General features: G+C 37.6%; 1 protein-coding gene across 2 annotated transcripts in view; it reads right to left on the reverse strand.

Annotated features, from left to right (window-relative positions):
• Window positions 1-24,512, reverse strand: part of LPGAT1 (lysophosphatidylglycerol acyltransferase 1) — a 65,969-nt gene that overhangs the window by 24,898 nt on the left and 16,559 nt on the right. For both annotated transcript variants that reach the window (XM_027681715.1, XM_027681714.1), the window contains exons 3-5: window positions 13,648-13,766; window positions 7,147-7,242; window positions 3,847-4,120 (exon numbers count right to left, since the gene is read on the reverse strand). In XM_027681715.1, the coding sequence (XP_027537516.1) occupies window positions 3,847-4,120; window positions 7,147-7,242; window positions 13,648-13,766 (489 nt within the window). The remainder of the gene's footprint in view (window positions 1-3,846; window positions 4,121-7,146; window positions 7,243-13,647; window positions 13,767-24,512) is intronic.

The following is a 24,512-nucleotide window of genomic DNA, read 5'->3' on the forward strand; positions in this document are numbered from 1 at the left end:
ACTTCTAAAGCTCAGAAGATTAATTCTTATCAACTGCAGAAACACTGTATTTGCAACCATGTAAGGGACTAAGTGTTCTGCTGAAAAAAAAACAAAAAAAAAAAACAAAAAAAAAACCCCAAACCATAAAATACCCCTGCAAACACACATATTGGTTCCTACAGGGCTAAGGTGAGGATGGTCCATACAGGGTTAAGGTGATGATGGGTATTCATTAAGTATTTTTATGCTGCCCATATTTCTATACTGCACTAACATCATCTTCTGGAATGTGAGCAGTGCTTTGTTTGGGTGGCACTGCACATCTGCCCAGAGGGATGCTCTCATCAGACATCACAGAAGTACCTTATACTATCTTTTAAGGGACAGACATCACTTAGCTACCTTCTTTGGACTATTTACCTTCAAACGTGTCACGCCTTCAAGTGATAGTACTACCTTTCCTATATTTTCCCATCCTTCTATTTATTTAGGAATAAAATTATATAATTTCATTAAATTAAACAAGAGTTTCAAAAGGCAGCAAAAGCAACAAGTGTTCTAGTTGTTTAATTTAGAATTTACTAGTAAAAAGTTAGAATTCACCCTGATGAAGACTAGTACTTGGGACTTTAAATACGAATGAAAACTGTTAGGAGGAGGAAATTAAGATAATAGAGGCTGCTTGCCTTGGAAAATCCAATGATAAAGAACTGATCAGTTGAAGTATAAGAATAATCAAATAGTAGCTCAGGAACATTCGTTCTTCCTGCTACTTTACAGAGGAAGAATCCACTAATAAACTGTGGCAAATTTATAACCAGCACAAAAATAAATTGAAAAGGGGAATGGATATTAAGAATACTAGTAGCATAATTAGACTTATGAATTTTTGGGGAGGTTACTGAACCTCACACTTCTCAACATAAACCTACCTCTACCAAAGGGATGACATAAATCAGATTAAAGACCATACAGAAAGACAGATGATGTAACACTGAGCTACAATTAGCCCAATTCTTGAACTACTACTTGAAGGCCACAACTTCAGTGACATGTGACGTACAAAAGCCAGCTGGGCTGAGGAGCTGGGGTGTGACATGATCAAACAACTTGGTATTTGACTTGGTTTGTGCCACATGTGGTGCAGCATCTATAACAGCATATTAAGAATGAACCATCTTTTATTACAGTTGCTTTTGTCATCTTTTCTTCCTTCACCCAGTATTATACTCAATTCCAGCTCAGAAAGCAGAATGGTATAAAAGCTGCAAGGATCATTTAAAATGAATTAAGTACTAATAAATGACAGCAGTCAAGAACACCACAACTGTGTACCATGACTCATCATAACACAGCTACCCAGGAAACTCCACAGGAAGGGAACATAATTTTTGATGAGGAGTTACTCTAATCTATAAACCAATTTAACTAAAATCAGGTGGGAGAGGAATGTGAATTCCCATGAGTATCAATAAAGCTTGGTGGGAACAAAAAGACAGAGAGAATAATAAATAATGGAGAAGAAAGCTTATTATAGTAAGCTGAATAATTTGGTAACCCAGGACACCGGGAGCACTATTAAGTAAGCCAGTATAGAGCACAAAAAGAAGTGGTGCAGAGGAAAAATGTTTTCAATGAACCATGAAGTTCAAGTGTGATGCTACTGACAAAGAACCCGTTTCCCAAGCAAGGCAGCACAGTAACAATGCACAAAAAGTTTATATACAGTCACTATGGAATTCACTGGCAAAACCCTGACTGTATACAGCACATCTAGCTCCAGCACCCACAACTCAACAACGGTAACCTGAAGAGGATGGAAGTTTGATTTCACTGAGCTGGGATTTTCACGTGATTAAAAAAAAGGAAAGAAAAGAGATTAAAAGTAAAGATGATCAATAACTTGTTAGGCTTCTAACTTTAAAATATAACCCTATTAATTTATACAACTGTATTTCATTGAAGTGCACAAACATTTTCTGATGTGGCAAGAGAACAGTAAAAGCCTTTGAAGGGCAGAAGATTAGAGGAAGAATGATTTATACAAGATACAAATCAAGAATTAACATTTCATACATCTCTGAAAGGGAAGTTTTACAATGCTAGAAACATTTTTGTGACCTTAAAAGAAGCAAGGACAAAATACCTCAGTGTCATTACCTATCAAATATTACTTTTTCCTTGCATATAAAATTTACTTTCACTTTTCTTTTTCATCCTTTTTAGTATGTTTTCAAGCCCATTACTATGAGAAAATGACAGCTAAACCCACACATTTCGTTCCTATTTTTGCCCACTTATCTTTTCTTCTGTCTTTTAAATAGGATGGACAGACATGGTTCCATTTTATTTCTGAGATAATTTCTTTATTTTAGTATCCAGTTAGGTCAACTACTATCAAGTGCTCATTTCTCTGGAGTCTGAATCATGCTACTCAAAAAAAAAAAAAAAGCCAGGTTTGATGGTCAGCTATGTTGATAGCAATCTAAGAGTAGGAAAATATAAAACTGGTATTTGACAAGTGCTTTTGGTCTCCTTCCAGAACTAGAAGATTTGTAATTCATTTGGGGAACTTCTTACTTTTCATACCTTTTTGCCTTTGAGACGGGAAGAAATAAAACAGGAACAGGTCAAACTTTTCTCCTCAAAAAAAACCTTTTTAACAAGGACTGGGGTATTCAGTTTCTCTCTTTTAAACCTAAAATGTTTAATGACAACAGCTTTTTCAGCCTTTCTTTTCTGAATATTGCCTGACAGGAAATAGTCTGATGCATTTCACAGCTTGATTTTTCACTTCATTTTAAATTCTACCTTCACTCCTGCAAGAACATCATCTCAATTTATTTCCTATGTTGACAAGAATAACTTAAAAACTAAAAATCTGGAAGCAATTTCTGTATGAGAGTTCTTGCTAACCCTGAAATTTGAACTTCAGACAAAAAAAACCCCAAAATCCTCCGCATCTGTGGCTTCAGTAGTATGGATCTTTGTTTCAAATCACTAAACAATTATCAGAATTTGGCTATAGAAACACCAACACCACTCATCAGTAAGAAACTACTACAACCCCCCAATCCATTGTTTCTATAATAAGTAACAGAAATCCACAACTAAGTTAAGATCTAACCCTGGTCTTGAACGTGCCAAGAAATTAATTTTAAAAATTGAGAGACTAGAAGCACCAAGTCCCATAACTACAGGCATTATTTATATCCCAGCTATACCCTCCTCTAGCCCAGGCACCCCAGAACAATAATGCTGCAGGAATATCCTTATTCTCTCCTAACTCTTCTGACATAAGACAGCCAAAACAATCCTTCAAATCTAGTAATCAGTGACTTAACTCCAGTAACAATAGGGATAGTCAACATAAAGATCTGTAAAGAAGAGAATAACTCGAACTCCATAGAAAATAGTTCAAGAGGAGGAATAAAGTATACAGCACTGGATGCAAGAAACTTTTAAAGTCAGGAATAAAAATATGAACACAGTTAGCATATTCCAGAAATACTTTTACTATCATTCCATGCTATCACAAAGCAGTGCAAACCATCAATCTTGCTGAAAGGAGCAGCTCATCTTCTTGCTCACTCTGGGTACCTATTCCAGTATCTGCTTTACCCATCATGTGAACCAAGCCATGCATTCATGCAGCCACACCACAGAATAAATCAAATTAAAAGTAAAATTTTATTCCCTTTCTCTTTTTGTCTCAAGGTCAAATGAAAACATTTATATAAAATACAATGGTCCATTCTGAATGTATTTGACATTTGAAGAGACCAATTCAACATAATGTTTTTCTTAACTCAAACCTTTGACATTCGATTTGCTTTTTACCCAGAAGAGCAAAGTGGTCTTTACCTTTTATCACAGCATCTCCACCGGCTGGAGTTCCATTTTCTTGTGGTGCTAGAAGTGTTTTCAGAATTACTTGTGTTGCCCCAAGTCTTGGCAGGGTGACATGTTTAAGAAATGGCAAATTGTTTTTCTTGGCAAATGCCTGGCTTGTTTCTCTCCTTTTCCTAAGAAAGCCACCCTCTGGAAATAAAACAATCCATTTCCGATTGCGGCTCCTGTAATATTTTTCTAGATGATCCTTGAGTAACACAAGCTGCTGGTCACGGTGTGTTCTTCCCTATAAAGATAAAACATTATCTAAATAAAATGAATGCTTAAAAGTAATAACACCAGACATATTGTTTCTAAGATTTCTCTCTTTTCATAGATACAAACAAGCCCCTAAGACAATAAAAAACAATGTTCTCCTTTGAGCACATCCTGGTGGCCAAACTAATGCCACTTTACAGAAAGGCTGACAAAAAGCCCCTGAAATTGAAGATGAAGCTCCTGATTTGATGACTTCTCTGCAAGAGTGACATCCACATTGTATGTGGGACCTTCACTTATGTATTTATAGAATTCCCTCATTGTTACTGGGCCCAAAGCTGAATTTGCTAAACTGAATTCTATAACACAGTCTAGGGGTCAAGCTATGACTTTGAGGTCTACGTATAATCAGTAATTTCTGCAAGCCAAACAGTGTCTCTGCTTACACTGTCTCCCGTGCACCTCTCCCCGCCCCCCATCCCGCACCAGAATTGCAGAGGTACCACGGACAGACCAGGCCTCAGCTCAGTTACCACAGCAGGACCACAGATTTCACTCACATCTGCACTGCTTGAACAACTCATTCATTTCTCCTCTTTGATCTATTAGCACAACTTTGTCACTTAAGACAGCAAGTACATTTCTTAATTACTGCAGAAATATCTTCAATAACAATCTTCTCTCTTCCCATCTCTGCACACACGAAGAGCAAGCTACTCAATTTTTCAGAGGAATCTGTTTACATTAATTATCATTTCAGAGTGCTCCGAAGTGACTTTGTCAAATCACTCAAAAGACACAGGAGTCCAAAGAAAGCTCTTCTCAGCAGAGGTGATTTTAATTCTCTGAAATGTCAACAAAACTTGACACAAACCTTGCACTCTCTGGTGGTTGGTCGGGCTTTTTGGGCAGAGTAAGGAAGAGGGAAAGAGGGGGGTTGAGTGAAAGGTAACAAGAAACAATATTTTACTGAAGATGAGTTTTGTGAAAGTGTTTCTCCTAGATTTAAGTCTCACTTCCAACTTACCTCATGAGAGGGAAGCAAAAAGCTCTGCCTGCTCATATTAATGCAATTAAAGAGCAATATAAAAGTTCCTTGGTTAAACCAGTCCTTTCTCATCAGACCACAGGACTCCAGGATAACATAACAGTTAAGAAAAGAGCAGTGAACAATAAACTTTTCACATTAGATACTAGAACTCTCCAAAACCTAAAAAAACCCCTAGCAAATATGACTGGTGAACAAACTGCAGTTTTGCAAATACCCTGAGGTTTAAGATGCTGCTGCAATAAAGGAGAGTTTACTGGAATAGTTGAAAAGAGTGGAATGTTTAAAAGCAACTGTATTTAGTGGAACACTGAGGAGTCCTGGAAGATAAAAAGCAGTTAATACACTCTCCAGAAAGAAGAGAAAGTAATCCATAGAGAAGTAAAAGCAGGTCCTTAACACAACCAGTTCTTTAAAACCATGGGTAGCTGATCAGCATCACAAGGAACAGGCTCAGCTATCTTTATAGGAAAGAAGACAGGTAGTAGCAGACTGCTGACAAATTCTTTAGAATGTCATGTGCTTTTTTACCACCAACATGGTAAGCTACCAACAGTCTCGGGAGAAAACACTACTCAACTTCCAGTCGACGTCAGAGGGATTCCTAAAGCTGCCATTGGCTCTGGTCATGAAAATGAGGCTACTGTACATTTTTAACAAACAAGATGCACTGCACCACGATCAAATTACAATATTTTACAGGGAAAAAAACAAAGTATTTGCTCATCCAAATATTACTAGGGCTTTTCTAGAGCTAGGCAAAGGATCATTACTTACTGAAGTGTTTTTCCTACACCCAAAGGCTAACTTAAAGTCAAGAAGCATTTTATTTTCAACTGGTTTATACTTAGACTCATGATGATGTAATCTTATTTCTGATGTTGCGTATGTGAGTCACTTTACAAAAATAAAGAAAAGCCTTAGATTTTGCCACCCAGTAATGGTTTGGGTTTGTAACTGGAATTGCAACACTACATTCAGAAGTTACAACTACAAGCTGACAGCCGTGTGTACCTCAAAATGTGCATCTTGTGAATTCTAACTACTAAAACAGATTTGTATTTTACATTGTCACATCCTGTTCCTTTCCATATTCTCACAGTATACAGCTGTATACCTCTAGAGACCTTTGTTTTATTATCTAATTTTGCCTGAGGTTTTCTAGCCATGCCTCTAGTCTGCGTACAGCTTTGATTAAGTATTTCTTTACTTCATTCTGAGAAAACTAGCTCCTTCTTCTCTGCAAAGTGATAATTCATTAATTCTCTCTGGCTGTCCATACATTTTATGTCCAGACAAATAAAAATACGGAGAGGAGAAAACATGTATGCTAGATACGACAGTTCACATGACTGCAGCAGGTTCATGCTTATCATTATCCATCTAAGTTTCTACTTCTAGAGCATAGGCTATCGAACAACAAAAAACCCCACCCAGACTGTATGAAAAAAATCTGAGGCTTTCACCCAATATTTCCCTTGCTGAGTTCAACAGACATTCTTTCCTGATGCTCAAAAAATAACTAACCTTAAAAAATTAATTACTATTTATGCAGGTCCATCACCACCTTGAACTGGTCCATTACCACGTCACCATCAAAAGGGACAGTCCTGCCTTTACTTATTTGAAACTCTGACAGTCAGAACATGGACTTAACTAGACTTTTTGCACGGCTTCAAAACCCTAAGGAAAGACAAGAGGTGACGACAACAACAGGTGCTCAGAAATACAGAGATAAAAAGTACTGTCCATGTATTTTCCTTGAACACCACTCTCATAATAGGCTCCCATCACAATTGGATTCCATAAACATTTGTGTCCAAGCAAATAATAAAATTAGCTTGGAAAATAAAGCAGTTTCAGAACAAAGACCTCTCCAAATATAAACTTCAAAGCATAGTTATTTCATCCTGCAAACCATCCAGGCGGTAATAAGTAAGTCCCATAACACCACAATGTTCCAAATATAAGGATAAATCAGAGCACTATTATGTGTTTCCATTTACCTGTCTTATAAAGAAGTCTCCATGGATTAGAGACACAATGCCAAAGTTTGTATACTTAAAAATATGATCCATCAGCCACATCATCTGACGGACAACCTGAAAAGTAAAAAAAAAAAAAAAAAAGTTTTGTAAATATCAGTTGCAGAGAATTACATCTATACTGGTCACATTCTTGTCACTCTTGCAACAGCAATAAAACTAGCAAATATATAGAATAAAGTCCTTTATGTTCCAAAGTATAGAGCAACACAGGTGCTACACTTCTCCCTCAAGAGCAGGATTAAATAACTGCCTTTTTGTAATATAATACAGAGTTCTACAATATTAGCCGTATGGTAGTTATTTCTACTCCACCTTTTCACACAGGTAGTGTAATGCTTCTTATTGACACATGACCACAATTTTAAGCCAGTTGCAAGTTAAAATCATTTTTAATGTTTGTTAAAGTACACAAAACAATACAGTTGTATTTGAAACCTCCAACTGCTTTACATCTACCACACAGACAAGTTTCCTTACATTATTTTGTACTTGGCAATTTTGGGGATAAGGTCATGCTGTTCTCACGCTTCCGATGTGCATATGCTCCATATGCTCTCAGTCTCTGAACAGCAGCATTCACTAAGACCTTTGTACAACCCACGTGCCATTAGCAATGTCTCTCATGGTAGAGCAGCCACATGCATCCCTGAGAATTTAATTACATCCTATTCCTTGTCCCAGCCAAGCAGCACGGTGAGAAGGCAAAAACAAAGGCTGAGCCACTAGATTCACTTATACCATTACTTCTTGCAGGACAGCGAAGGCAGATTCTTTACCTGCGCAATCCTTTGAGATTTAAAATACAATAATTACTCCCAATGAAGTAAGTAACAGAAGGGAAAAGCCTCTCCTCTCACAAGGTCTTTCCCTTCTATCGCTCCTACATGCAGATTTTGAGAAGGGTAGGAATTAGGTCTCCTAAATTGGAAAATCCAGTGTCTCTTACACGCTCTCAGTCATGGACTAGGCTAGCTGCCTTTATTCTTCCCTTTGTTGTGAGGCCACACCAAGACTGACTGAAGTCATGTAACAAGGTACTCTTCCATTTGTCATCATAAAAAAAATAACATGAAGAACCACGACATTTCTCTGGTAGTCAGATGATCATTCAGGCACCTTCTGCTTTGCATCTTTCAGTTGCCTACAACACATACTTTCAAGCAAAGACAGAAAGAAAGGAGACTAAGAAATAAAGATTTCCCCTAGAAAAACCAATGTATTATTTATGTATTAGTCAATTACATCTACTACTTGAGTGTACTCTCCAAACACCAGAGGCTTGCACAGTAACTGAAATACTCAGACTCCACATCCATGCCTTCAAAGTATTTCTAAGAAAATAGTTTGATGCAGTGAGCTTTTACTTGTTTCCACATCTTCATATGTCTACATGAAATTTGTAGAAAGAAGCAGATCACACTTTATGCAGGAATTCTGTTTTGTAAAAGCAGCTCCATAATTTGCAATTTCTATCTATGCACGTATTGTTAAGTCTTTCTTCCAGAGAGATCTAATTATCTCTTTGAGTGTTCTCATTACCTATTCTCACTTTTGACCACAGAAGCTGTAAGTGAATTGTGCATTATATATCTGGAGAAAGGTAACTGTCACATAGCCCGTTTCTCTTAAGTAAGAGAAGTCAGATGTTCAGCAAAGTGAAGTTTTTACACACGTGTAAGAACATACCTGTGTCATAGAACCTGTAAGACACATTATAGCCTCAGACATAAAATGATGTCCCAGCAAAATCTGAATGTCACATTTAGAAGCCGTCTAGCCTCACCTAAGAGCACATGAAGATGATCTTAACTTTTGTTTTAATGCTACCAAGTACCAGATCTTGAATGCAAAAGCACCCATTTCTGGACCCTCTAGCATATCTGGAAACCACAGAGAGAAAAGGACAGCTCTCAAAGATATGAAAGGTTCTGCTTTGGAAACAAGCATTCATCTCTTCTCCGTGACATGCTAGTATCCCTTCCTGTCTGCCAATGGTATTCCTTAGTAGATGGTATTCCTATGCTATTCCTGTACATCCAAAGGAACAAAGGCACACTATGTATTTGTGAATGACAAAAGAAAAATTATTTCCTAGGTACAATTCCCCACTGGAGACTAATATTGGGGAAATGGTTTATCCTACAGCTATCTCCAGGTCTGCGGAGAATAAAAGGCAGGATCTTAAAGCAACAATTCTTCTCTGCAGATATTCACATTCTTTCCATTTCAGTAAATTAAAAAGCCTTAGGGAGGGAAAAAAAAGAAAGAAAAGGTGTACCCTAAGGACAACAGTTAAAAAAAGGCATTATTGAGAGGTGTTACTGCTCTTCAAGGTACTACAGTGAGTTTATGCCCATGCATAAGCCCAACGGTGACAGGCTGGTGTAGGGAACCATATCCTTGGATAAAAACACCACCAACGTTTCACTAATTATGATTTAGCCTGCAGCAGTACTCAGGTCTGTCAGTGTTTATCTACTGCTTTGGTATTTTGACAACTATTGTTCTATTATATCAAGCAGAAGTTTAACCAACATAATCTATTTTACTGGAGAAGATAAGCAAGCTTAATTATCCGCTTCTCTGAAAGAAAACGTCTTTTGAGGAGTCAACACTGGTCCCTATATGTTCTATGAAAATCCTGGAGGAAGAACTCTTGCCCAGCAATGTCAGGGCTTCTCCCCTACCATACCACTTTTTACTGTCTTTTTCTTTAGATGATGGTAGGTTTACCCTGAAAGTTGATCATTGCTCTTCAGAATCTGAAGTCCAACTCACCATATTTTAGGTGACACAGTGCTTCTAACTAGCATCCCTGGACATCCTCAGTCTTTCTGAGAAGGAATGACATGATTGTGTCACAGATAAATGTGACATGTAAGTTATAATTAAGACAAAACATACAGACAGTTTGCTGTGTGTGGGCTACAAAGAGAAAAACTCCAGAATCCAGTGATAATAAATCTGCCTATAAGCCTTGACAGTGGTAAGAAGTACAAAGAGGAAATATTTTTATTTATGAACTCTAAGACATGAAATCAAAAAGGAGTTCAAAGAATAGGACACAATTATCTCGTTTGCAATCAAAAGGCAAACTAGATTAATGGATATTCATTCTGTTCTGCCACCAAGGGCAGAATAGAGGACACTGCAAGATACTGGTGGTGACTATTCTATTTAGTATCCTCAGGAATGAAACAACGCTTATCAGATGAGTCTCTTATCACTTGCATTTTCAAGGAGGTTTAGGCAAAGACATTCAAAAGTGTTTTGAGCACAGATTCATAGTTGTTTATGGATATGAAGAATTTCTGGATGTCATTTAAGGTCCTTTTTCTTTCATCCTTCCTGCTTAAATAAGTTCAGAAGGTAGAAAAAGCTTTTACCAATTATAGGAAAAAATCTAGGTGCCTTCTATTCACAGACTCACTTTCATTTCCCTCTACACAGATTTCATAACAAAGCAACCTGGATAGACTGACTTTCATCTTTCAAGCACCTCTAACTTAACAATGAAACCTGGGAATGCATGTCTTGAAATATGCACTCAAACAGCTGCAAGCTCTACTTTTTTGTCTCCACTGCACCCTTCCTAGCACTGCTTTCTGTTAAAATAAGAAAAAAAAGCCTCACTTATCAGTCCTAACCCAGTCAGAAAGCACTAATAGCAGCATTTCAACCTAATTCTTTTTGATAAACACATAACCTTTAATGTTTATAAGACCACAACTAACTTACTAAATTTGTTTTAACACTTATTTTCACAAAGAAATTGGAACAATTTCCTGAACTGTATAAAAAGTGTAATTAGGTCACTCCTGGTTCACCTGAAACCTTACTGTGTGGCTTGTCTTGTGGTAGCATGTATTAACCAAACAAAACCAGTCCAATCCTTCCATTAAAATTCTAACTTTTAGCTTAAAGTTCCAATTCCCTAATAAGAGATCCTGGGTTTTTACTCACATAAGTGAATCTGAAAGACCAGAAACATTTTAGCACGTGTATTTTCGCTTACTCCTTAGCAAGATTAAATTTGCTTAAAACAGATAGGCTGCACTATCATTTGTATGTAACATTCTATAAAACTAGAAAAAAATACCATCACAGTTCTCGACACGATCCTTAGGAAACACTCTCAAGTTGCAAGACTGTTTCAGTTGTCAATACACAGAAAAAACACAGAACTTTAAATCGAACACTTCTGATGTCTTAAATTAACTTTTTTTTTTTAAAGCAGCATAAACAGTAAGCAGATTATATCTGTTTCCAGCCTGTATTGACTGGCAAAAGCAAGCAAAAGAAATTTTGGACTGCCACAGGAGGAAGGATGTTCCTAGATCTGCCACTGCAGAATCACTGCCGAGAGGCCACCTTTGCTAAGCTGTTGTACTTGTTAGTATGCCAATCTGTGTGAAATGGATGTGAGCCTTCCACCTCTGAAAATCCTTTGAGACCTAAAAAGTGTTGTTTGAACGGTAAAGTCTTTAGGAACTAGTGCAGCTTAACTCTTCTAAAGAAAAGAAAAATAATTCTTGAAAATTACTATCTTGCTACTAAGAGATGAGTATCAAGTTTGTGAAGGACTCCATGTTAAGTTTAAACTGGATTTCAAGAAAACCTATTAATTTAAACAGTTGCAATACTGTGTACCACTTCCTTTTGGACAGGGAGGTTTATTTTCCCCCCCTCTCCAGTACTTTCACAGGCACTAAGAAAAGACAATTCTCTTCTGTTCAGAAATACGAAGCAAGTTATTTAAAACCACCTGATTTAGCAAGTTCTAGCAAGGATAAACTATCCTCATCTTCCTCATTACTTTTAGCCACTTGTACTAGTCATGCTATATTCTAAGCATGCATTGAAGCTCATACCATTTTATTTCTTTATTAATTAAAACCATTAAAGCTATACCAGGTTCTGGACATGTACATTCCAAGAGCAATGTTTACAACTCTTTAAGGGAAAACCAGTGATTTTAAGGATGTTTCGCTTTTCTAAACACAAAATTAATAGTTTGCATTGTGAACATTATTTGTGATCTCAGCGCCTTGCCCCATTTTTAACATGTATTACATTCAGTGAAACTTACTCTGTCTTGACTGAAACTTAAGCTATGGAGTCAACCAGGATAAATTTGACTTAGATTTATATATACAACCTAGAGTACACACATGAGTTAATAAAGCTCTATGATATTTAAAACACCTTGGACATGAACCGTCAAGATCATACACAACCACATACCCACAGGACTACACCCTTACAGTGATATCTTTATGACAAGATAGTCCTATGCATCATTTTGATTCAAGGGAATTAAAGAGTTTATTCTGTCATTCTACTCATTTGGGTACAGTATAGAATACCATATATACCAAACTTCCTCACTTCCAAAAGAAATGAAAGCAATTAAAACTACTTTTAAAACAGCCTGCTCTAGGCTATAGTAGAAAGAAAGAAATGAGTCTTTGCTCCATCCCAAGTAACATTTTCATAGTTTCTTTGTTGACTTTGGTTTTTTGGAGTTTTTTTTTTTAAATCTGTTGTCATATGTAAGATCTGTAAAACTTCCTGAAAACAGTAAATCACTGACAAAGATACAGTATATACATAATCTATATTAATATGTGCTAGGAAAAATAGTGCCAGTTACAAGTTGTGCAGATGCGACAAAAAGCAGTTGTTTCCTTGTTTCTCCACTGTATGGGTGCAAGAAAGAAGACAACATTGAGATACAGCTGATGCATTTTTTCAGCTGGCCAGGTATATTTCCTCCTTTTGTAGCCTAATCATACACAATCCCCTTCTTCCTGATTTATACATAAATTTTGTTTCCTGTTTAAATCCTATACTGTAGTTTCCACTCCTTAGACATGAATTTTCTCAACAGCAAAGCATGAAACCATTTACATTAGTTGCACTTCTTACCAAGAAATGCTTAAGAGCTTGTCAAATAAGAGCTCAAGCAATTCTAGATTTAGTTAGCTAGCTTAGTTTTGGGATGCCCTCACTGCTACCAAAATCCCATACACAACTTGCTTCTAACTTCGAGAAAAATTCCATGCTGAAATGAAGTCATAACCGAGAAGGTAGACCTGTGTTGTGTTGAGGAAAGTTGGCAGGAGTTGCACAAGGGCGTGAGGTGAGAAGAAAAAGCCAAGCACGTGATTACCTGCCAGGAGATCTGCTTCCCTCTATGTTAACCTAGACTGGATGCACAGTGACTCAGCTCATATTTGACCTTCTCCAAAAACAACGTTTATGGTCTAAGACTTGCTCCAAGCTACTGACTGTCACATTAGACCAAATCTAAACAAAAAGCTTCCTATTCAGGGCCTTCAGATTATTTGGTGGATTAACACCCCCAAGTCAGCCATCAGTACCGCACACAGACGGAAGCATTCCCAAGGGAACAGAGTGCACACACAGAAGATCTCCCATGCCCCGGTTGTAGCCTACCGTGCCTTTATCCTGAAGGCACATCATCAGAGTGCAGACGTCACCCGTTGCTTGATGGTTCACCAGCACCATGGCTTCATCTTCTGATACTGCTTTAACATCATCACCCCATTCCACTACTATTAAAAATAAAAAAAATAAAAAAAGGTAAATTTTACAACGAGCACAGGGAAATTTTACTATCAACAAAACAATAAAAAAAGACCCCAGACAATTATAATAAAGAAACCTACATGCTACTACATGTCCATTTAAATTGGCACATAGCATCAGGTAGGAATATTAGCAAGACCATTTTTCCAAGCAGGGGGGTGTTCAGCTTAGTTTTAAATTGCATGCGCAGAATAAGAACAAAACAAAAATACTCTATCAGAACATGTGCACGGAGATTGACTTTTTTGTGTCATCACACCATTCTATATTTAGGGTCTCAAAATTACATAAGCTTTTGACCCAGCTTTCATATTCATCTATCTCACCTCATTAGATGTAAAAAAAAAAAAGAATTTGTTGTTGACGGTGGGTTTTGTTGGTTGTTTGTTTTGGGTTGCTTTTTTTTTAACTTAGCAAATTTGTTTCATTTCTACTATTGTTATTCTACTCCAGTAAAAGCAAAACAAAAAAATCCGTAGTTGGGTCATTAGGTTTAAAGTGCTACATTAAACAAACTCAGTCATTCAAATCTAAACAAGTTAGCTATAGGCAAGAAAGTGGGTTCAGAAAATGCTGTTCAGATAATAGAAACTATTGGTCACTATTTCGAAGACCAGAGACCAGATGCTTCAGTGGGCAAGAATGATGACAGGAGGAAGATACAGCTGTTGATCATCCAACATTTACACTGACTAGCAAAACCATGCTGAGATAAGGAAGAGGGGTTAAAAATTGCTAGTTCCATCATCACAAAGTAACTAAGTGGAGAAAGAGAAGACTGCCTCCCAAAGAACACAGGATGGAAAACTAGAAAATGTATGTTGCAAATTTAAAGACTAGAATACGTCTAATGCTGTTACTCAGGCAAAGAGACAAGTGAGTAGAGACTGGCTCTCTTCAATACAAGGGATGGTTACTGCAATGCCGGCTAAAGGGAAAGGATGGGCAGGCAGAGGAGCTCTGTGAAGTCCCAAAAGTAAGATGCATTTTCCATGCATGTAGGATATAATTATTTTTCTGTGTTTGTTCAGTATCTTAAATGGTTCTTACTGGCTGTTATTTTCAGTTCTGACAACAAAGGAAATATTTCACCTGTACTACTGAATCTTTTGTACTGTTATTAACAGGTTTCCAGGCAGTGAACAACTCTCAGCATAGGACAATTACTTCATTACGATCTGTCTTTTAATACATGGTTTAACTGATGCAAAGGCAATAGGCTACACACTCAAACCAAAAAGCAATAATCCATGCATAGCTTCCCTATTCTTGCAGAAATCAATTACCATCACACTTTTGAAAATTGCCACTTCTATTACTTTCTAATGGCTCCCAAATTAGTACTGAATTGAGACTTGAACACCAAGCAAAAAACCAAAATGCTGTATTTGGTCATAGGTAGATAAAATCAGATTAGAGATATGAAAGTGGGGAGGACTGTTCATTTCACAATGTTCAACCTCCTTTCCTTTCCCCAGGCAAGCTAAGCACAGATCCTTCCTTATTTTTCTCAACATGAACTTGGACATCCCCTTTATCCCTCCTTCTCACTATGTGTGAATTTCCTCTGATGGCCTAACTCCATGGAAGTTGGAAAATGCTTTGACATGGCAGTCATAGCTGCCTGCACACCTCCCTTATCAAGTATTTCACATATCCAGCTATGGCAGTATCCCACAGGGCAAGAAACTAAGACAAAAATGAGAATTGTTTTAAAGAAAAACAAATCAACCACATACTGACTTTGAAATTATTACTTTAGTGTCTTTATTAAGCAGCCAATATACAACCTTCTTACTGAACTGTGTCTTATTAAAAGTAATAAAAACTAAGCACTAAATACATTAAGCATGTGCAAAATCAGGTTTCTCACACCTAATTATTTCCAAATAAAACTACTTTATTTCTAGATCACTTGGAGAAAAAAAATGCAATACTTTACTACAGATACTTCCCTGGAACATATCAATTTAAGTACTAATCATTTCAACTTTAGAACAATTTAAAAAGCAACTATTTTTAATCTTCAAAACTGATTCAAAGATCGAACTTTCTGAAGGATTAAAATAAAGCTCATGACTGAAAAATGTAAGCCATGAGAAGCAGCACTCAACTGAAAACAACTGAAGAGTAGACCTTATGGAGCTTAATTTGCTAGAAAAAAGTACATTTTAAGGTATTAGGCGAAGACCAATGTCTGACTTTGAAACTTTCAGATATGCCCCAGTCAAAGAAGCACAGGAAAAAAGTTTGTGGTGTTACCTATTTTACCTACTCTTGTTAAATCCACAAAGGTATAAAATACACAACCAGCTTATGATGCACTAACAAGCTTCAGGAGACAAGTAAGAAAAAAAGATGGGCTCTGTTATCCCACTCCAAATGCAAGGTAAAAGAAAAATAACATTTAATTCTTGAATTGATTTACTCAATTCATTTTATCTACCAACCAGCTAGGGTAATAGCTCAACTTCTGCCACTCAGCTGACAAGTCGTAGGTTATTAAATCACAGTGAATCAGCTGGCCCTCCTCTAGCTTCTTTTCTTTCCCTCTGTCAATTCTCCTCAGGCAATCAGGCTGTCTCTTGTGCTTAATAACGCTTTATGGTCAATTGATTGACCTGATTATCAAGGAGAAAAGAATCACTTTGTGCAAGTCCTTCACAGAGCATTTCTGGATAAGAAACAGAACAGCAAACCACAAAAGTGTGCAGAAAAACCACTGCCATTACTATAATTTTTTAAAGAAGAAAAAACCCAAACCCTCAAGTATCTAGAATTTTAAGGTCACAGTGTCCCTTTAAAATCAGCGGGAGGAATAAATGCTTGTCTTCAATTTTCTCACCACACTGAGATTTTCCAAAGGAGAGTCTTTTGCTTTAAGAAATACTTGTGCTATTACATTCTTCCACTGCAGTTGGAAACATTCAAATCAAAACCTCAGCTGCATGGCAGCAGAACCAGTAACTCTGCTTTGCTCCACTGTAACCAGACAAAAAAAGCTTCAAAGACAAATATTTGTCATTTGGGGGCCTGAAATCCAGCAAACATCCCTCCACAGCTTCTTTTATTGCCAGAGCATATTTTATAATGATACCAGTTCTGTGTCAACAGCCTGGCAATAGTTGGACTTCTGCAAATGCAGTTTAACATAGTAAAATAACATAAAGGAAGGAAAGACCAGGAAATCAGTTTAACATGGTAAGACAGAAGTGACTTAGATGTGAGAGAGGGTGACTTAGGGTTGTATGCAAAGGGCTTCTCCAGGAAAGAATGAAGACAATTATACTTGCAATTACATGAGCCCTAAGACAGAAATATTTATCCCTCTCTCATAACAAGAAGTCCAAGATCTAAAACATCAAGCAAATATTTCATATAATGAATTGCAGATTTAGCTTTTTTACAAGCTAATCCTTACAGAGCTTAATGAAGAAAATAAACGCAATAAAAGTTTTTTCCATGTTTTTAGTGAACTATTAGACATCTAAGTGTAGCTGTTGAGAGTTTCAGAACACTTGGCTACTTTGTAATCATGTTCTTAATGTAACTGTGTGCATACAAGCAATGCTCTGAATAAATATTCAAGCACTTTAATTGCAGTACGCCAGTAGGCTGGGCAAATGACTACTCGGCTAACTAACAATTCAGTAGATTTATTTTATACTTTTGGATATACCTGGCAAGAATGGCAGTCTAGTGTTCTGTGTAACTGCCTAGCCATTAATAGGAAAAGCTTCATTTTGCATACTGCATTTTAAAACTTAAAAAATGCTCTGAATTTTTTGTTATAGTCAATAGTTTCACTACAGTCTGTACCATAAGAATCGGCATACATTTTTTTGGCATCATAACAACTTAAGTCCTAATTTATTATTTCAAAATCCGTTGAGTTTTAAAAGATTGATACTTTCTGGCAAGATCACGAGAAGTCTTTAAGTGTTCTAATTACAACTATTAAAAAGCCCAAACCCTTAAAACATCTAGGTAAATCACCATAAAGTTACAGCATATGTTAACATATAATTGATTTGTATATCCACTTTATTTGCCATAGAGATTTCAGTAAACACAATATTCACAACTCTCTCTAGAAATTGGAGATGTTAAGAACTTTCTCTCTAGAACTTCTCACAGAATCACAGAATGGGTAAAGCTGGAAGGGGCCACAGGGGGTCAATCTTGTCCAACATCCCCACTCAAGCAGAGTCATCCTAGAGCACACTGCATAGGATTGTGTCCCAACAATTCTTGAATATCTCCAGTGAGGGAGACTCCATAACCTCTCTGGGTGATCTGTTCCAGCGCATGGTCACCCACACAGTTAAGAAGTTCTTCCTCATATTCAGGTGGAACTTCCTGTGCAACAGTTTCTGGCCATTGCCTCTAGTCCTATTGCTTGGCATCACCAAGAAGAGCCTGGATCCATCCTCTTGGCATGCTCCCTTCAGGTACTTAAATAGATTGATGAGGTCCCCTCTCAGTTGTCTCTTTCATACTTCCTCGTAAGAGAGATGCTCCAGTCCCCTCATTATCTTTGTTGCCCTCCACTGAACCAGCTCCAGGAGCTCCATGTCTCTCTTGTACTGAGGACCCAGAGCTGGACACGGCACTCCAGACATGCCTCACTAGGGCTGAGGGACAGGATCACCTCCCTCAACCTGCTGGCAATGCTCTTCCTAATGCACCCCAGGACACCATTGACCTTCTTGGCCAGAAGGACACACTGCTGGCTCAGGGACAGCTTGTTGTCCACCAGGACTCCCAGGTCCTTCTCCCCAGAGCTGCTTTCCAGCAGGTCAGCCCCCAGCCTGTGCTGGTGTATGGGATTATTCCTCCCCAGCTGCAGGACCCTGCATTTTTAAACATATCCTTAGTTTATTTTTTCTTCTGATCACTTGTAATCACTTGCACCCATGATGCAAGACTTCATGAAAGTTTGTTCCAAGGAGCTGCAGACTGGCAACACTTGGAACTGAACAGTAACACAAATAAACAGCATTACTGAGAGACAGACTCCTTTGCTTCCTCAAAAGCCAGCCTGCTTTCTAACAGAAGGAATGTTATTATTAGGTATTTATTAGTGACTGCAACCCATGACAACCAGGTTTCTATGTTTTAAACACTCCTCTTACTCAATCATTTATGTCTGGCAAGTTGCAATCCTGCTTTCCTGTTATTCACAAATGACTCGTCAAAGCATGTTTTTGCTACAGCAGCTAGGTACAGTTGTTAAACTCATTTGTCTCTCTTTCATAGATGGCATTCTCTGATAGCTGGCAGTAAGAAATCCCAGAAGTGATGCCAGAGGTTAAATACTACTTAGCATGATGACTACACTGCATTACAACAAATAAAAAAAAAAGACGAAGACATGCTAAAGGTGTTTTTTCCCCTTAATAAAAAGGTTAAATCTGGAAATTAGCTGCCTATAGCAAAAAAAAAAAAAAAGGATTAAGTAAAGTCACATACCGTTACATTTTACAGTTTTTTACATTTCTTAAGCATGTACTCTAGGTTTAGAAGGTATTTAAAAACACCTATATAAAATCAGACTATTGAAAAGAGAAAAATAGCTCTTCCTATCCCAGCCATTCCTTCCAAAATTCATACTGCCAAGGAAAACTTCATATCTTGTCTCTTAAGTACACACAAGACATACAGATGATAAATAAAAGTACAGCACAGAAAAGGAAGGGAAGACATACATACAATATCATATCTCAGTAAACATAGCTTCACTTAACATGCTATCCTTCTGCTATTAAAAAATGTGCCCTTCCTAACAAAAGTATTGTCAACTTCAATGCTATTGTAATATACATACCTTTAGGTTATTATATCAATAATAAACATGTAGCTTCAAACAAGATTTTGATATAAAAAAGAGCATCTTTTACAGATAACTTGATTCAAATTTTATGATGATAAATGGACCTGCACTGAAAATTTTATCCTTTTATTTCCATCAAGAAAAACACAATAGAAAAGTCAGGGTAGAAGCAGCAGCTAGGGAAGGGAAGCCTGTAAATAAAGGGAGATTGTTCCTACAGTGCATATTAATAAACCAAGGCTGGGTTTAAGATGTCCCAGTCACCATCTTCATTTTTCTGCAGCAAACCATTTTGGACACCTCCACACTTCATTGTAGGAAACAACACAATTTCCTTTTGCTTTCAGTTCTACTTAGTTTCCACCCTCTCTTTCTGCAGTTTACAGTCAGATCTGCTTTGTGGATAAGAGGACTTTAACAACCACAATACTTGTTCCTTAAGTTAGCCCACACTCTTAATTCAATTAACTGACAGTTAGAGGTGTTAAAAACAGGAGACAATTACAACAGAGATGCCCGGGCTCTGTCACCTTTCTAACCATCCCAGGAATCCTGTTTTTCCTAAAGTACAGCAATTCCTTTTAGAAACAGGCTCTAGTAATGACAGTTTTTGAAGACTGACTTAATTTTCCTGGAGTGCACATTCAAAACCTCAGGGGTACAGTTTACTTGAGTTCCATAATTCACAGGCACAAGAGATGATGCTTGTGGCTGAAGAGAGGACTCCTTTTACCCATATGCGAATGAGAATCAATACTCAGCAAAATCTTAGCTCACCTTCAGGGAAGCAAACCTCTTCCACCACCCTCAGTACTGGCAATACCATTTCAAGAGCTTCAGCTCTTGGCAATTATGTTGGGCAAGCGGTTTATAAGCTAAGAAAACTCTTAAAATTAACAGAATCTGTCAGAATACACAAGCTACGATCACAGCAGATATTAAAGGAATAGTTCCAATGTATCTTAAGTCTTACAAGAACACATCATGCACTGGACATACCCTCCACATTTTGCTGGAGGTCCTCTGTCCATTATTTTATGCCGCTCCCATAACACTCTTGAAATGTTGAGGCACCAAAGTCCCACAGCTCACAGTTTCGATCATCCAAACTAAAACCCCAGTTGCATATGGTGGTCACTGCTTCCAAAAAGTAGTACAAGACAGTGTTCTTAGCCACACAGGTAAATGGGAACTGTGAGACATGAAGATTGTGATTGATGTCAGCTTTCATGACTATACTGGGCACAAACTGTAGCAGCTGAGAAGGAACTCCGCTGTCTGTTTTGCTGCTTCTATTCTTAGAAAAGCAACTGCAAGACTGAAGAAGGAAATGGAGTGCTGAAATCCTTTTGAAGTACCTCATGCTCATGAGTCAGACCACTTGCAGAAGGAGCAAGCTGTACAGCACATTCCTCCCTGATGACAGATAAAATACATTAACTACCCAGGGGAACATCAATGCATTCATGAACTAATATCCTAATGCTCTAATACCTCACATGCTGCAGAAGTTATAATGGCCAGAAACAAACCAAAAAAAAAAATGTTTGTTTGAAGCCTAGAGGAAGGAGAAGCAAAACAGTAGGGTAGTCTTGCAAGTAAAGATTTTTAAGGGATACTGCAAATCAAACAGTCAGGCCTGAAAGTTAAAAATTATACCGACAGGTTTTAAAGTATGCACACAAAAATCACCTAGTTAGAAGCACACTGTCACCAAGGTCCTAAAAAGGCAGAGGAATCTGAGCCAGCAGTAAATATACTTCAGGTTAACTGCTATCACTTCAGTTTATATGTAAAGCTGACATTCTGTACCATTTTGGTCTTTCCTAGTTACAATGTGGAAAGAAACAATGTCAACTTACGTTCAAAAATGTTTATTTTCAACATCCAAGAAAGACAAAGTTTTCTGGACTGTCTTTAAGATGAGCATAAACCAAAAAAGGTATGTACGCTAAGGATGAACTTTTGCCTGTTCCCGGTTAAAAGTTTTTGAACACTGGGGATGACCAAAAAGCTCTAACGCCATAAATGACAGAAGCAAAGAAACATATTTTTTTTAAATAAACATCAAAGAAACTCTGAATAGAAGGATCTCAGCTGAGTTCTTACAAAGACAAGATTTGCAGCTTACGGAGACTGCACCATTTTACATGGAAATAAACAACAATCACAGGGCCACAAGACCACTTGCATGAAAAAAATGTCCCATGGAGTTTTGGTCCACACATGTTTTATTGGTCCTCAAACAGATTGTGTGGATTTGAAAATTTTAAGGAGAAGAACCAAGACATAAAATTTTTTTTACCAGTCTGCACTTTGTGATTCAACCCCAAGGTCAGAGACGATGATGGAAACACCAGAGTCAATCCCTCAACACAAAGAGATCAGCACTTGCCCAAGTAGACCCTTTTTGTCAGACAAGGCTGTGGGTCCTGCATTTCAGCCTCTTTATCTACAAGAATAATTTTTACAAGTGAAGAAGGATTCTCACCACTCAAGCACGTGACTTAATACATGAAATCCACATATTATTTTTCCGTTGTTTTAAAACATAAGAATCAAATTCTCAGGGTTTCACCTGTAACACTGATGCTTACTCTTAACAAGAGGGTAGTCCAACATCAAATTTGCATAAGTTGATACCTTAGAAGTCCTTTTCAGTTTACTGTACACTGAAACTGCAATAATTTAACTATGGTTACAATGCAAAACATATTCTAAGCTCAAAGAAAATTCTATCTGTATGACCATTTTATGAAAAACAGACTGGCTTTTCTAAAATTAAAAAGAAAAGTTACTTTGAAAACAGGAATTTTGGAATACAACACCATTGCAACATTTCAAGCACATTTCTTTGTAAAAGGTTAAGTACTACAGAGGAGCAGTCAGAGGAGGAAAGAGTTCATTTTCTCTGATAAAAAAACATACCAGTGCAGCTGGGTAATGAAAAAATGCCACAAATACAAAGCTTGCTATTATTGTTACCCTTATCACCCTTTCAGGCAAATAACAGTTGGCTGAGGCTCTGTATTTTTAATAACTTGAACCCAGCAGGTTACTACAGTACTTGACTAATACTCATCTGCCCCATCACTACTGCTGTGCAACTAAGCAAGCAGGAACAGAGCTGACAAACAGGGTCTGACTCAGCAAACACCAACAGACAAGAACAATTCAATAAAAGTGCTATGGCACTTTTGTCTTTATTTTCCCTTCAAAAACTACTGGTATCTTACAAAAAATTCCCATCTGTTGCATGAGCTGGAGAACTCATTCCCTATGGAATTCAAGTCAGAAAATACCACATGACTTCATGCTCAGTATGTAAAGTAGGGGGAAGAAGGAAGAAAGGAGATGTTCGGAGTGATGCCATTTGTCTTCCCGAATAACCAGTACACGTGATGGAGCTCTGCTTTCCTGGGGATGGCTGAACACCTGCCTGCACAGGGGAAGGGGTGAAATACTTCCTTGTTTTCCTTTTCTTGTGTGTGTAGCTTTTGCTTTCCCTATTAAACTGCCTTTATCGCCACACATGAGCTTTCCAGCTCTTACACTTTCGATTCTCTTTCTGATCCCACTGATGGGGGAGTGACCAAGCAGCTGTGTTGTACTTGGTTGCTGGCTGCGGTTAAACCACGACAGTCCCACAAAGGGCCACTGAGATGAGTAAAGGACGAGAGCATCTTTCATATGAGAAGAGGCTGAGGGAGCTGGGACTGTTCAGCCCAGAGAAAAAAAGGCTTCAGGGCAAGATTCATACCCATGTATCAGTACCTGACAGGGGTGCAGAGAGAGGAATAAAGATGACTTAGCCAGACTCTCCCCTGTAGTATCCACTAACAGGCTGAGAGGTAATAGGGGCAAATAAAAATACAAGATATCCCACTTCAACACAAGGCAAAAAGGAAAAAAAACAAATATTTTTACTTAACATTTTTCCAGGTTGTGAAGTGCCCATCCTTGGAGCTATTCAAACTCTGACAGGACATGAACCTGGGCAACCTGCTCTAACTGACCTTGCTTTGAGCAGGGGATTCAACTATATGATCCTCAGAAGTCCCTTCCAACCTAAACAATTCTGACAGCCTGATACCAAGAGGAAAAGCACAGAATTCTTTAATGTTAACAGAATTCTTTCTTAGTGGAGATGTTCAACTGCAACAAAACCTACAGTTTCATCCTGCAGCATGAAAAGGAACAGCATTTACAATCACAAAGCACATGTTGCAAACATAAACTGGCAAGGTTTTTCTGTTTTACTGCTGCAGAACTGCAGCAAAGACATAGATTTGAAGGATAGTTCAAACCTTAATATGAAAGAAGAAGAGTATGATTCATCTGGGATCATCAAACTCAGGCAAAAAACCAGGACCTGCAACCAACACCAGAAACTTGAGGGAACAATGTATTTTTTTGCCAGAATAAGCCATTGTGTTCACTGCTAGTCTTGATATCTTCATCTGAAGATCTAAAGATCTTAATTTATATAATTATATATATAATTTATCTGTATCTTCAGCTATATTATCAAACATCACAGCAAACTAAACTCCTCTATTGAGACTGTTTTGTCCGCATGTCAAAGATGATGTACGTAAACAGCTACATTGAAACAGCTACTTTTAGTTACTCAAACACCAAGACATTCAAATTACTATTTAACACTCAGACACTGCTACTGACACCTACCTAAACATAAAACTTAAAGCCTAGAATAATAACAACTAAACAAAAAAGACCCCAACATGTGAAGTGTGAAGGCCTCAATTATTTCCCCTACTATCTTTATCTCAGATATTTATCTAAAATATTTACCTAAGTTGCTCTTATACTTTAGAACCAGAAGAGTCACTGCAACATCATGTGACCATCTGTGCTG

The sequence above is a fragment of the Neopelma chrysocephalum genome, unplaced genomic scaffold (genome assembly GCF_003984885.1).
Source record: "Neopelma chrysocephalum unplaced genomic scaffold, ASM398488v2 Primary Assembly neopelma1_61b, whole genome shotgun sequence".
In the NCBI taxonomy this organism is placed as follows: domain Eukaryota; kingdom Metazoa; phylum Chordata; class Aves; order Passeriformes; family Pipridae; genus Neopelma; species Neopelma chrysocephalum.